The sequence below is a fragment of the Callithrix jacchus genome, chromosome 14 (genome assembly GCF_049354715.1).
Source record: "Callithrix jacchus isolate 240 chromosome 14, calJac240_pri, whole genome shotgun sequence".
NCBI classification, from domain to species: domain Eukaryota; kingdom Metazoa; phylum Chordata; class Mammalia; order Primates; family Cebidae; genus Callithrix; species Callithrix jacchus.
The window spans coordinates 82,428,034-82,443,707 of NC_133515.1; the positions used below are offsets into that span (position 1 = coordinate 82,428,034).

Below are 15,674 nucleotides of genomic sequence, written 5' to 3' on the forward strand. Positions count from 1 at the left end.
AGGCATGCACCACTTTGTCTCACTAATTTTATTTTGCATTTTTAGTAGAGATGGAGGTCTCACTATGTTGACTAAGGTGGTCTCAAGCTCCTGACTTCTAATGATTCACCCACCTCAGCTTCCCAAGTGCTGAGCCACTGCACCTGGCCACCTCTCCTTTTTTGCTTCATATTAAAATCTGCACAACTGTACAAAGCTCTCATAATCTGTTCAGGAACTGAAATCAAGGAACAGAGAACACAGTGGCCACTGTGCCCAGCCTGGAATTATTTTTGAAGGAAGTTTTGGCTAAACTCAATTTTTGTTTTATGCCCTAACTTGAGATTTTAGATTACACATAAGATAAGACTCCACTATGCTAACCTCTCACCTATAAACTATTTAATATGTATTTCCTAGTAATCTATCTTTTTGGAGGTTTACTGTATTTATTTTTGGTCACTAAAATTTTTAAAAAATACTACACAGTTCTTTATTTCGTAAGTGAAAATGTCAGAGAAATTCTGTTTACTTGCAAAAAGCTTGAGGTCTGAGGATTCCACTTCTCTTCTGGTCTTCCATGCCACGTGTTTAAGATGCTTAAACAAACCTGACGAAAGAAAAAAGCATAAGCAGAATTGACAAAAGAGTGCTTAAAAACTGTCATAACGAGAAGTATAAACAAAATGCTATCATGTCAAAATATTTCAGTTTTGTATTTCCTGAGACAAAACCCTAAGACTTGGTCTGTTAAAACAATTTGGCTTCTTCAGATATGATTCAAATTTGTGTGGCATTATAATTTCTTCATAACGCAAAATTGACCAGCATCTATTATATGTCATTATAAATAACATTTTAATAAAAAATAAATTATTTTAAAAACAAAGTATTTTAAATTAGCACACAATTGCACATATTTATGGGGTACAGCGTGATATTTCAATATATGTATATAATGTGTATTGATCAAAATATGGCAATTATTATATCCATCACCTCAAACCTTTGAGTGCTGGTAACACTCAACGTCCTCCCTTCTAGCTATTTGGAAAAATAAAATTTTTATTTACTATAGTAACCCTACTGTGCTATACAACATCAAAACCTATTTCTCCTATCTAGTTGTAATTGTGTATCCATTAACCAGCCTTTACCTATTCCCTTCTCTTCCTCTTTCCCTCCCACCTTTAGTACTACTATTCTACTTAACATTTTGTCTGAGATCAATGTTTTTAGCTTCTACAACAGTGAGAAAATACAGTATTTATCTTTCAGTACTTGATTTATTTCACTTAACATTATGTCCTGCCAGGCTCATCTATGTTGCTATGAAAGGCAGGATCTCATTCTTTTCATGGCTGAATATACTCCACTGTGTACAAATAAACTATGTTTTCTTTATCAGTTCACCTGTTGATGGCTACTTAAGTGGATTCTGCATCTTGGCTATTCTGTACAGTGCTGCAATAAACAGCAGTGCAAATATCTCTTCAAGATTCTGATTTCTTTCCCTTGGATATATATTCACTAGTGGGACTGACAGATCATATGCTAGTTCTATTTTTACTAAAATAACTATATTTAGTAAGAAAAGTGATACTATTTTACATTTTTATGCATTTCTTTCTAAATTCTGAAAATGCAAAATGGCTTAACAGAATAGAGCTTGATTTCATATCTATGTCTACAATCAACTAGTTGCAATATACTGCTTTGATTCAAGTACATGGATCAAATCTGGCCTCACACAAACAGACCCCCTATAAAAGAGTATTCAGAATTCCCAGGGTTCCTCAAAATATACTTAAAGATAACATTAGATACTTAGCAGGGAAAGAGAGAACTGGGGACACTTAATCTATACCTATAATTAGTCTTACAATAAAAATAAAACTGGGGCATATCACATATGTTCTTCTGGCATATGTTCTGAAAATACAAAATATACTCAACAGATTTTATAAACTTTTAATGGTAAATTTATAAATTTATATAATGGCTAACAGATTTGGAAAATAGGTGGTTCCTTTTTTTGTTAAGACAGAGTTTAGCTCTTGTTGCCCAGGCTGGAGTGCAATGATGCGATCTCGGCTCACTACAACCTCCACCTCCTGAGTTCAAGAGCTTCTCTTGCCTCAACCTCCCGAGTAGCTGGGCTTACAGGCATGTGCCACCACACCCGGCTGATTCTGTAATTTTAGTAGAGACAGGGTTTCTCCATGTTGGTCAGGCTGGTCTCAAACTCCCAACCTCAGGTGATCTGCCCGCCTCAGCCTCCCAAAGTGCTGGGATTACAGGCGTGAGACAACCCGCCCAGCATAGGTGATTCTTATAAATGCAGAGAGGTCTGCCTCCTCACTACTCTTATAATGCTCTGAAAGCAAGAACACAAAATATGTTAATTCATTCAGCAGGATATAGAAAAATAAAATAAAATAAAGAAAAAAAATTCATTCAGCAGGTAGTTGGTGAATAATTTTAAAAGAGTTGTATCTATAAAGTCTTGTATATTATTCGAAGTACTGGCCTATATATAACATTTGACCTTTAGTGCAAGCTTGTCCAGCCTGCAGCCCACATGCAGCCCAAAAAAGTTTTTTAAAACATGTGAGTTTTTTGCTATTTTTTTTTAAAAGCTCATTAGCTATACTGTTTGTGTTGGTGTATTTTATGTGTGGCCCAAGACAATTATTCTTCTTCCAATGTGCCCCAGTGAAGCCAAAACTTAGGACACCCTTGCTTTAGAGCATTCTTGGGATTAATAATGGCAAATATGTATCCTCATATCTATCTATAGATATAAGACCTAAGATTAAATGCTAACAGTGTGTTTAACTTTAAAAGTAAGTCCACAATTGTCAAACACATAGGTAAGTATGAGGGTAAAAGACTGCCAATTTAGGACTGCCAAGTGTTTACTCTGATATCTGTGCAACGAAGCCTTGAGAAATTATTTTCTTAAATACAATTTAATATTATACACTTAAACTCTATTCAACTTCCAGTGTCTCAAGTAAAGTCAAGACCATTGCTATTTCCTTTTCCCTACTCAGTTACAGAAAACCTGTTCTCTGCTCTTCCAAAGAAAGTTCTACCTCTGCTCAAGTCTTCTGTAGCAAACCCAAAAAACTAATTCTAGTTTTATGACTTGAGCTAATGATAAATTGCAATCACGTATCTGAGGCAGGCTGTACTTTTTAAAATTCTTCTCTTCTAGTAACTTTAAAACACTGAATACTCAGCACAGAATTTACCACTGAAATTCTATCAAAGTATCCAAAATAAAACAGATTATTAAATCTAATTTTAAAAGCTTTATGGTCATATGAGATTAATTTTATTACATCTTTTGGTCAGCTTTTTTGTAAGTGAGAATGTATCTTCCTACTTTTAATACAAGGAAATGTAAAAAAACTTTACTATAAAGTACACTTTAAAATAAGTTCATAATGGTGTGTATCATAGAACTTTATGTTAAGCCCCTCAGTAACTTCTTACTGTAAGTGCTTCTTAACATTGTACCGTTTCTCTGCTCTCTTTGGTTCCTTCTCTTTTATTCCTTAAACTAATCTGTGGATGTAGGGAAGAGAAGTACAAAGAAACCCATGTCCTCTTAGAAAAGAGATAACTAAAATTTTTCTTCAAATTAAAAAGAACCTTTGTATATAACTGTTAGCATTTGAAACAAAAGATTACAATTAAATTACCTTGCCATCATTATAAAGGTTTGGATTGAATCTCACGCTATGACCACCAGTTGTCTCTAGATTCACAAGAGGGGGTGAACTGGGATAATCTTGAGGAAAATATACATCAAACTCAAAGCAGCCATTTGCGTAAGGGGTGTCCGCTGGACCAGTTATTAGAACCTGGATATATATAAACATACAAAAGCCTATGTTAATATTCCTAAACACTGATACTCAGAAAAATACAATCCAACATGAAATAAGAACAACCTTCTTTTTCGGAGATGGAGTCTCACTCTGTCACCCAGACTCAAGTGCAATGGCAAAATCTCAGCTCACTGCAACCTCCACCTCCTGAGTTCAAACAATTCTCCTGCCTCGGCCTCCCGAGTAGCTGGGATCACAGGCACCTGCCAGCATACCAGTTAATTTTTATATTTTCAGTAGAGATGGGGTTTCACCATGTTATCCAGGCTGGTCTCGAATTCCTAGTCTCAAGTGCCACCCGCCTAAGCCTCCCTAACTGCTGGGATTACAGATTTGAGCTACAGTGCCCAGGCATAATAAGAATAACTTTTTTTTTTTTTGAGACAGAGTCTCACTCTGTGACCCAAGCAGGAATGCAATGGTGTGATCTCGGCTCATTGCAACCTCTGCCTCCCAGGTTCAAGCAATTCTCCTGCCTCAGCCTCCCAAGTAGCTGGATTACAAGCATGCGCCACCACGTCTGGCTAATTTTTGTATTTTTAGCAGAGACAAGGTTTCACCATATCAGCCAGGCTGGTCTCAAACCCCTGACTACAACTGCCTTGGCCTCCCAAAGTGTCAGATTACAGGAATGAGCCACTGCACCCAGCCTTTTATTGTTGTTGAGATGGCGTCTCGCTCTGTCGCCCAGACTGGAGTGCAATGAAGTGATCTCAGCTCACTGCAACCTCCACCTCTCAGGTTCAAGTGATTCTCCAGTTTCAGCCCGCTGAATACTGGGATAACAGGTGCCTGCCACCACATCCAGCTAATTTTTATATTTTTAGTAGAGATGGGGTTTCACCATGTTGGCTAAGCAAGTCTGGAACTCCTGACCTTAAGTAATCCGCACACTTTGGCCTCCCAAAGTGCTGGGATTACAGGCATAAGCCTATCCAAAAACTCAAAAGGAGCAAGCAAACAAATAAAACCTTCTACAAGTCAAATGGGGTCAATAGTTTTAACTGTGTATCTAAGGAAGACAGATTATTTAACCCATCAGTTAAATCATAAATATTAAGAAATTTTTCTTTTCCCGGTTAAACCTTTAACATTTTCTTGATGCAGCAGACACTTTGAATTTAAGGCCAGATTATCATGTATTAAACATAAAAGTACAGATTATATATTATTGCATTACCTGTAATTAATAGATTTTAGGGATTTAAAGAAGCACAAATTTCCTAGATAAGAAAAATATGACTAAGTTTTGAAAAGTGACACTATAAAACACGAGAGAAATATCTTGGACAACAAAGTGGAAATCCTGTAACTTTATTATTATTATTATTTTTTTTAAGAAGAGTTTTGCTCTGTAGCCCAGGCTGGAGTGTAGTGGCTGGATTTCAGCTCACTGCAACCTCTGCCTCCTAGGTTCAAGCGATTCTCCTGCCTCAGCCTCCTGAGTAGCTGGAATTATAGGTGTGTGCCACCATGCCCAGCTATTTTTAGTAGAGACAGGGTTTCACCACGTTGGTCAGGCTGGTCTTAAACTCCTGACCTTGTGATCTGCCCACCTAGGTCTCCCAAAGTGCTGGGATTACAGGCATAAGCCACCACGCCTGGCCTCCTGTAACATTTTTAAACTAACCGGCATTAAATCCTTTGATACTGTGACCAGCTTCATACAGCCTTTGCTCAAGGATGATGGCTCTTTGAATATTTTCTAAATTTTTATTTTCAACAGCAGTGTGATCCACACACTCTTAACTAACATTAGAAAAGGGTCCCTTGTGGAGGCTGCAGTGAGCTGTGATCATGTCTGTGGGAAGTAAAAAAGCTCCTTTTTAACATTTCCTTTCTTTTTAAAGAATAAGTGTGCCAATAATTTTGTTAAGTCCTCTTTTCTGTAGCTGTTAGACATGCTGTGCTTACAGGCACATAGTACATTCTATGTCCTTGTACTTTAACCAAGATATCTGTGCTGGATGTCCCAGCTCTCCACTGCTTTTACCTGTTTAAAAAAGTTGTAAGTTGTTAGCCAATCAAGTTTTAGTTTAGATTGTGAGGTCTGGTTCCAGCTAATGGAGATCAGCCACAGCAGTAAGGATGACCCCAAATGCATAAGGAATAAATCTGTGTGTATTCTTTTTGTTTTTTGGTACTCTCGTGGAAAGACAGCTAGTGACCTTCCTGCAGCCCAGGAGGTAAAAATTGCGTTGCTGAAAGATCCTTTGTCTCAGTTCTGATTTTTCTTTGTGGCACTAAGCAGCTATTTCCAACAAAGTGACTATCAACTTGGGGTGGGGGGGAGGGGGAGGGGGGGAGGGGGGGAGGGGGGGAGGGAGGAAGGAAGGAAGGAAGGAAGGAAGGAAGGAAGGAAGGAAGGAAGGAAGGAAGGAAGGAAGGAAGGAGGGAGGGAGGGAGGGAGGGAGGGAGGGAGGGAAGGGGCGCCTTTCACTGCAGTCTAAAATGGTCAACAAAATTTCTAGTGTTTTGTATAATTTATTTTTATAGTATTTCTAGTTTTATATAAATATTTGAGTAATTAGATAAGCCAGGGAGCTAAGGGAAACAGTGCTTTATTACTGTTATTTTTTACCTTCATGATGTCAAGTCGTTCTTCATCACAGCGTACAAATACACTAGAGGATGAAGACAGAGGCAGTGAGGTTGAAAGTGTCACAGCTTCCTGGGCAAGGCGGCGGGCTCTGGCAGCACTGTTCGCATCATTAGCATTTTTCACCTGAGACATGTAGTGGTAATTTACTTTAAATCCCAATTTCCCATCTTCATCTTCAGAAACCATTTCAAATGTATCTAAAAGGAGAAGAAAAAATAAAACACTGAAAACAAACAAACCCAGAACTGGAAAAAATTGTTACGATGACAAAAATCACAAATAATCACTAGTCCTTCTCCCACTCAACTGGAGAGAACTTCCAACTGTGGAAGATTAGCAAACTGTAAATGCTTATATAAAACCTGTGTATTAGCCCTGCCAAATGGATGGAGTATGAATTAGAAGCAAAAACAAGCAATGATTTTTAACCCATAGTATGGAAACACTGGTAGATTATATATAAAGTAGCTAAATAATAATGCAAAGTAGTAGATAAAATTAAAATGGTAGTATATAATATTTTGTCAAAATAATACAGAATATAAAATTACAAAAAGTATTCTCAGTATATGTCATTTGTAAAAAAAACAAGAGTAAGTCTTTATATACATGTATTAATTTGGAATTAAGAATAGAAATTCCAGGCTAAAATTTACATTATTTCAGGAATTTATGTTAACGGAATAAAATATTACTAAGGTAACGTTTAACTGATTCAGGAGAAAGAAAACTACCACGTACTTTGACATAATTGATTAGCTAATTCTAACCCATTTATTTAGGCAGATTTGGAATGACATAATGTTATTCTTTAATTATAAGTTAGGTACATAATAGAAAGAAAAAAGTGGACTTCAATTATATCACCAATTCAGATTAACCAGATCCCCTCCAACGTATAAAGCAAAGATATTTAAATAAATTATAATACTAAATTAAAACCACCACTTAGGGCAAATACTGTCATTACAAGTAATAACCGTTGACCTTATATTCTATACAACTCTGAATATATGGCAAAAATATTAATCTATATTATAATTAGCATTAATTCAGTAAATTTTACCAAGAGCATAGTAAGTGCAAGGTATTGGGCTAGGCTCTTTGGGTTTAATAATACAGATGAAACTCTATCTGCCTTCAAGGAGTTTATAAACTAGAAAAGAGAAAAGACCTATAAATCATGTCACAGGTTCATGAACCAGTCTTTACTTGGCCCAGGCACAGTGGCTCAGGTCTGTAATCACATCATTTTGGGAGGTTGAGGCTAGTGGATCACTCAAGGCCACGAATTCAAGACCAGCCTGGCCAATGTAGCAAAACCCTATCTCTACTAAAAACACAAAACACACACATACACACACACACAAGTAGCTGGGCATGGTGGTGCAAGCCTGTAATGCCAGCTACTCGGGAGGCTGAGGCATGAGAATCTCTTAAACCCAGGAGGCAGAGGTTGCAGTGAGCTGAGATTGTGCGACTGCACCCTACCTGGGTAACAGAGCAAGACTCTATCTCAAAAAAAGTTAATTAAATAAAATAAAAAGAAGTGTTACAATCTTTGTTTAACAAATCTTTTAAAGAGAATAAAACTGAGTCATTTCTTGTAGAACTGAACACCAGTAAGTAGAATTTATGTAAAAGTAAAATCTAATTTTAAGTATTAACAGAATCACTAACTACCAATTAAGTATAAGTGGAATCTAATAAGCAATGTTGAAAGCTTATTTTTTATCGCATGGTACATATAACTATTACTAATTAAATGCATGACAACTGGAGTTATTTCATCTGCCCAACACTGCTGTCTTTCACATGCTACAGGGATAAATTTTCTTTAACTTTGTAAAAAAAAAAAAAAATCTACCAGATGCAGATTGTTGTTATCAAGTTGTAAAAGAGTCAGGATACTAGAAAATGTTTGATACATATGGTTGAAAATGCAGTTGATTATAAAAGCATCAACTGAAAACTATCATGTTTTCAGACTTATTTTGAAAGCCAATGGGTAGCAAACTTGATTAAGTTTAAAGTCACATATTTGGAGATTTTATGATTTTATGTAGTATGAGAAAACACTTCTAGCTAGCTAACATTAATGAAGGGCTCTGGACATATGAATTTCTGACAGGTAATAACTTTAAACCACACATCTCACACATAAGGATCCAAAAACACATTTTTATTTACGAAATGAAACTTTCTGGATTGAAAGAACTAGCTAAAGAATTTGAAGATATGAAATGTGGCTAACGCCTTCAAGTACAAGAACACTGCCATTAACAGACTTATTTTTGATGACCCAGGAAGTGGAATGAAATCTAAGGTCCAATAAAATATTTAGGTCCAGCAGAAACACACATACACATTTCTGGAAACTCTTCTCTGACATTCTCCCCCTCTCCTTGAGTATGAGCTAGACTTAGGGAGTGATGGCACATACTTTCTAAGACAAGGTCATAACAGGCACTATGGCTTTTTCTGAATTCCTGACCCATGTAAAGAGTGAGATAATAAAGGTAAGTTTTTTAAAGCAACTGTTATAGGGGTAATTTATGTGGCAATATATAATACAGAATGATTTGCTAAAATACCAAATAAGCTGTAAAACACCTTAGTAATTGTTAATTACATTCATATAAACTAAATAAGTTATTTAATATCATTAGATACTGACCAAAACTCTAACAAAAGTATAAATCAGTTATATATATTTTCTCTTGTGCTCTTTATGGCAAACCTGAAAGGTAAGTAGAGCAAAAGCTAAACAGTTTATACTGAGGTTTCAAAAACAATATGACAAAAATCTGTTTTCTGAATTCTACTTTAGCATTCTTATTTGTCAAGAGTTTTAGAATGGGAAAAGCTAGAATTGAACTATGTGTAACTACATTTTCTAAAGGTGAATTACAAGAGAATCTAAAATGGCATGAGTAACAGACTTAGTTCAAAGTCCCGTGTCTTGGCTTCCTCAGGCCAGAAATGGAGAGGTAAATAAGAAGAAACATTTTCTGCCTGTTTTGCAGACACTTAAACTTTGATTTTATTTTTTCTAGGCTCCTACAGTCCTTCTATTGAAGTCACAGTTTATAACTAAAAATATAGACATAAATTCAAGAGCCAAAGATGATAAATATTTTTATATGTATATGTAAAGAAAATTCATGTTATAAGCAATTTTTAAAATCTTTATTAAGACACATCTCAATAGCACTTTTAAACAATGAAAAGTGAGCTCTTGAGCAAATCAAAAATTTCATCTTACCAAACTGTAATTTCTTCATAACAGCCACATATTTTTCTTCAAGTGACTTTAATACTGACAAAGGTTTGGGTTTCATAGCCGCCTTCTTGGAGTAGTCACCTAGTTTTTTTTCTGTTATTTAATATTTCAAGATAAACAACATAAGTATACATTTAAAAAAATAAACCAAAAACAATTCAATTCTAGAGTTCAACTTTCGAATTCCAAAACACCGTCAAATTCTTCACAATCATCTTATTACAACCACTTTGAGAATAAAAACTTTCTATTTCAAAACACAACAATAAAGCAAAAAACATAATCATCTTTACAAAAAGCAGAAGTGAAACAATAAATAATTCAGATCACTTTCTTCTGCTAACATAGGAAAATATCAATTTATTTATTTTTTTAGAGACAGTCTTACTCTGCTCTCCCAGGCTTGGAGTGCAGTGGTGCAATCACACAGCTCACTGTAGCCTCCACTTCCTAGGCTCAAGTGATTCTCCCACCATAGCCTTCCAGGTATCCAGGACTACAGGCACAGGCGATTATGCCCAGCTAATTTATCGTATATTTCGTAGAGACGGGGGTTCACCATGATGCCCAGGCTGATCCCGAACTCCTAAGTTTAAGTGATCTACCCACTTAGTCCTCCCAAAGTGCCGGGGGATTAAAGGCATGAGTCACTGTGTTGGCCAGAAATATCAATTTAAACTAAATTATCACCCATAGTCTTAATGTACTATTTTCTATCTGATACAAAGGCCTTTTTCAGTTTCATGAATTTCAGTGGGAAGAAATGTTTATGATGTATGTTCTCAGCCTACTAAATTTAGCAATCGCATATAGTAGAAATATTTTAAAATTAGACTATACATGATTGAAATCAGATAAAGAACAAAATCTGACAGAGAACAAAATTAGGTAAATGAACTTGCTTTAAAATCATTAACATAAAGTAAAAAGAGAAAGGCAGTTTTCAGTAAGTAACACATCTTTAAATCAAATGAAAAGTGGCATAATAGGAAAAGTTTTGTACCTTGATTTGCTTGCCGCAAACTGGTGGTGGCTGCATAAACTATCTCAGCAGTCTTTTGGATGTCTGGTACCAAAAGAGTAAGTCCTTCTGGTTCTTGATCAGATGCATCTGGTTTCACTCCTGTTTTAACATTTTCCCTTTTAGATCTGAATTTTTTAATATGGGAAAAAATGCAAGGAAAATTAAGATTTTAGGACTAAAACACCTCCATAAGTCAGTAATAGTGGCAAACTATACAAATGAGAGTGTGCATTTCATTTGTCACACACATGATCTATATTAACTTGCTTTTGAAGTCATAGGCTAATAAAGTTATAGGTAGGTTTTCCCTTCTAATATAAAATCAGACAAAAGATAGGCATTATACAAATGTCATACTGTAAAAAACTCAGATACCTGATGTCCTTAGAGACCCACTTTGAAAACACACCTAATTATAAATACTCAGAGAGATATATCACTTCTATACCTAAAAGATTTAAGAATCAAAGAACCACAAGCAGCTTTTAAATTTTAATACTATTTGTATTTCACTCATAATTAAATTTCCAAGAAAAAAAATAATATTTTAGAGTAAAATGTAGGTTCATTACTGGGTGTTTTAATATAGTGTGTTTCTACACATTGGATGTTTTAATTAAACACTAAGTTTTAGGGCATATTCAGTTTAAAGATATTATTCTGTTACTTCCCATCAGGATCTAAAATGTACCCAATTTCATTTCACACTGTTATCACAATAGGATATATTACAGCAAAATTTCAGTGTATAGAACATTAAATTTTTGTTTAAATTTTCTAGATAAATGTACTAGTTTAATACAAGAGTCACTGAAAACACAACTAAACATTATTTCCTTTTCTCTACACCAACTCTCAGCACATTATTCAAATAAGCATCTTTACACTCCTGCTTAAAAAGTTTAAAACCTACATCTTTATAATTCCTTAAATAAATCATTTGAAACAAACTGAAATCACATGTAAAGTGTTTAAAATATTTATGCTAAGGTACAATCTAAACTATACATCACTTATTTTTTTAGTTGTATACCTACCAAAAAAGGGAGTTGGTCATTATATTAAAATACTATCTACAAAGTAGTCAGGGAGCCTGAGAGAACTATAAAAAGAGTAACAGACAGTAGAAGAATCCTTAACAAATAAGACTATGTCATTTACATACAAATGAACCTTTCCTTATCACAAAATCTAAAATCTGCTCAGAAGCAATTCAATGCTTAACTCAAGGTAGATAAGCAGTAAACTAACAAGCCACTCAAGTGGGTAGGAAGAATAATGAAAATGGTATCATGCATGTGTTTTGAATTTAGTTCCTACAGTTTGTAAACAAAAACTAGTTTCTACAGATATGTTTACCTGGAAAACAAAAACTTATGTGACCTGACTGAACTGAAGAGGTATATACGTCACTGAATGACTGCCTTTTCTCCTGTGCTCTCTTCTTATCTTCCCTGAGCAGTAAGCAGTCACAGAGAACATGTGGCCTCTTTCCTTTACCATTCAGGAAATGACCTGGCAGATGTTATACTGTATACCATGTATTTGTCAACTGTGGTCTGTGTATGTGTATCTGAATACATGTTTTTGCATATATAAGGAGAGAATAGTATATGTCTGAAGACTGAAATATCAGAGAATTTTACTGCTAGAGTCAACTACTACACTGTTTTTTATAGCTATGAAATAAAGGAGAGGCTGTAGTTTAACAAGGAGACATTTCTTAATAAAGATATGGTTCTGGGAGAGTAACCCAAACAGATTACCAACTTCTGCATTTGTCAATAGCTATTAACAATCAGTGTCAAACACTGAGAATGAAGAGAAGTGCATAAGCTGCTTAAGTATTCTCTTTGAATTTACAAGGATTCTTCCTCCCCAGTTGTAAATGATTCTCTTTCTATTACTAGGTCTTGAAAACATTATTAAGTAACAGGGCCACTGAATTATAATAAGAAAACAACAGTAAGTTGTTTCAGAAAACAGTTCTGATTATAGCCATAAAATAGTTTCCTAAGCCTTCAATCAATGAATTAATCCACTGTACTCTCAATAAAGATTTCACTTAAAGAAACATATCTTGCAAAGAAGGAAGATATGAAAGTGAAGCTCCTTTTTCCGGAAAGGTTCTTTTCTCCTTGAAGAAACACGAATCTCTAGCATAGAGTGTGAACTGCACTCATCCAATTTAGGTCTTTATTGTATTTACCACCCCTGTGTGTAGGTCACCCTTGGAAAACTACTGACTCTAAATCTCAAGCTCTATTTATGAATGCCAATTTCCTAATTCCACTTTTAAAAAGAAGATTAGTAGGAGATTATTAAAATAGTGTACATGGTTAGGATGATAATTTTATTTTTTTTTGCTGTAGTTAAGGAAAAGTAAAAGAAAAAATAACTGTGCAAGAATCCTCAGAAGTTTTAAAAACTTCTTTACACCAAATGTGTGAAAGAAATGATACATATTTCATATAGAAGACAATGGTTGAATCATAAAGCAGATATATATTAGGCCCTTGCACCACAATCTAATGAGAAATTTTTACTTGAATAGTCTCTTTGACAAAAACATACAGGAAAAAAGGGATAATCTCTAAAAGGTGAGAATACTTTGAATATATGAAGAACACACACTACCTGCCTATCAATGATTCTAACTTGTCATTGTCTGACGTTAACTATAGCCAGTAGTCTCTTTTCTATAAAAGTTGCAGGTTACTGTCAACCCATATGTAGGCCCAGCTCATGAAAAAAGGCCATACCTTAGCTCACATCCTGAAGTCTGTGTGAAAAGCTATTTGAGTTCAAGGCACCTAGCTGGAAGTAGGTCTTTGAGACTGACAATGGATCCAACATGGTAAAAGCAATCAGCGACGGCCGCTACCATGGTATCCGCTGCTTTGTGCATACGTTGAATCTGGTTGTGATCACTGCCCTGAAGAAATACGAGGAAGCAACTGAAGTTTCCACTATTGCATATAATTAACTGCAAACATTTTCCACTATGCTGTGAATTCCAACTAAATAGCTAATCAGTTAAGCAAATTTTGGCTCTGTGACACAATCTGAAGTAGGATGTGAGCAAAATGGGCAACTCTTTCTCCTGAAAACAAAACAAAAAACAAACCCATACCTCAACATTCAGTTATATTGAACTGTCTCTACCAGTATCTACCACCCAAATAAGGTTGAATATTAGCAAGACTAAATACATCATGTGAGAATTATGTTTTCATAATCCATAAACTGAAAACAGCTTAATATAGCTATTTCCTTGATAAAACAAGACCCCTTTAACCCTCTGAACTCCTAATCTAGGCTAAAATTACCGCAAATTTGAAATAAACATTTTAAAAATGAGAGCCATTTGAAGATGTTATCTGGAGAGTACATGCTGAAATGTGCAGATTCAGAACTATCAAGAATTAGCACTGCAGAAGAAGATTCTAAAACTGTAAAAGAATTGAAACTTCTACATTTACCAAAAAACACTGATGACGTTGTGCTCAGTTCTAAAGTTTTGTCACAGTAATTATGGTTTAGATTAGAGGTAAACTGAAAGATTAAAAAAATATACTGTGGAAAACTGCTTCTAGTATCTCCAGGATGCATAAAAACAATTCTTGAAATGCACCAGCAAACGAGCAAAGATCTCCACACAATAAATGTTTTCTGTGGTTAATTTAAAGCTTAGTTTTTATCCCTATGAATCCCTTTGGTTTTTATTTAATCTCTAAATGTAAGTACCAGTTTAATTATTAATGATTTAAATGAATGTTGAAAGAAAAATCTTCCTTGTCTTGGTAAGCATAAGTGAGCATGAAAGAAGGGAATACTTAAAACAGTTATAAGAAGCTTTTAAAAATAAAACCTTGATTTCTGTATTAGGCAGAAATATACTAATTTTCAGTCCAAATTACACATCACCAGACATACAGGAGTTACTGCATGCTAATATGCTTCAGCAGTTTACCAAGGGACAACCCAACTGAGCCAGTCAAAGAAGAGCTATTAAAATAAATGTTTGCCTACCTGTCTGTAAAAGACTGATGAACAACGGAACTTCTTTAAGACAACAAAAAAACCCAGAAACTTTTAAAGAAATATATGGGGATAACAAATGCTATCTGGCTAAGAAATCAGGGCTTTTTCATTTTGTAGGTATGAGAAGCAGAGGTACAAGAGGAGAACCTAGGAAGTGTTTTTTCAACAAAAATCAAAGTAGGAAGGCTGGAACAGAAATTCTTTCTTAACTAAAGCCCTGGAAGATCCATCTTATAGGGGTTAAAATAAGAGAGTCTGGTAGAAAATATGCCTTGTAAGATGTAAGTCAAGTAATATCTCATTGCTTAGGTATATAAAAAGGAAGTGGGGTACTTCTATAAGTGACATCAGTTGTTTAAAAGTATGATGAACAACTTTCCATTAGGAAGAAACTTGGAGATAGCTAAGAAAAAGAGCAATAAAAGATGCTTGCTTCAATACTGTTCAAAGAGAAGTTAAATGTCCAGAGCACCTTACACTGAACACAGGGTCATTTGTGTCATGTCCTGATAATAAATAAGACTTTTTGATTCACAATAAGTTTCTCTCTCAAATTTTTGATGTAACCATCAAATATCAACTATACTAAGTATGAGTATTTGCTTATTTCAGTGCAGCAGAAAATGTCTGCACAGAAGATCAGGTATTAAAAAACTGCCTTTGTTCCTGCTTGAAGGAAACTGTGAAGTATTACATTTATTCAGAAGTAAAACTACTATGGCTATATTTTAATTTTAAAATAGAAAAGTACTGCTTCATGAACCCTTTAGTCATCTCTTCCTGACAAAGGAGCTAAAGATATTAGAAATGTAGGGCACATTAAAGCAGTAATAAAATGCAGGA

The 15,674-nt window shown here is 34.9% G+C and overlaps 1 protein-coding gene across 50 annotated transcripts in view; it reads right to left on the bottom strand.

Moving 5' to 3' along the window:
• The window catches only part of BIRC6 (baculoviral IAP repeat containing 6), a 250,707-nt gene that overhangs the window by 15,135 nt on the left and 219,898 nt on the right, over positions 1-15,674 (bottom strand). For 45 of the 50 annotated variants that reach the window (XM_078349545.1, XM_078349544.1, XM_078349541.1 and 42 more), the window contains 5 exons: positions 10,767-10,912; positions 9,746-9,856; positions 6,460-6,677; positions 3,690-3,851; positions 512-589 (listed from right to left, as the gene is read on the bottom strand). In XM_078349545.1, coding sequence (XP_078205671.1) covers positions 512-589; positions 3,690-3,851; positions 6,460-6,677; positions 9,746-9,856; positions 10,767-10,912 — 715 coding nt within the window. Of the gene's footprint in view, positions 1-511; positions 590-3,689; positions 3,852-6,459; positions 6,678-9,745; positions 9,857-10,766; positions 10,913-13,549; positions 13,723-15,674 lie in introns of all 50 variants that reach the window. The other 5 variants (XR_013526681.1, XR_013526680.1, XR_013526682.1 and 2 more) reach the window with 1 other exon arrangement.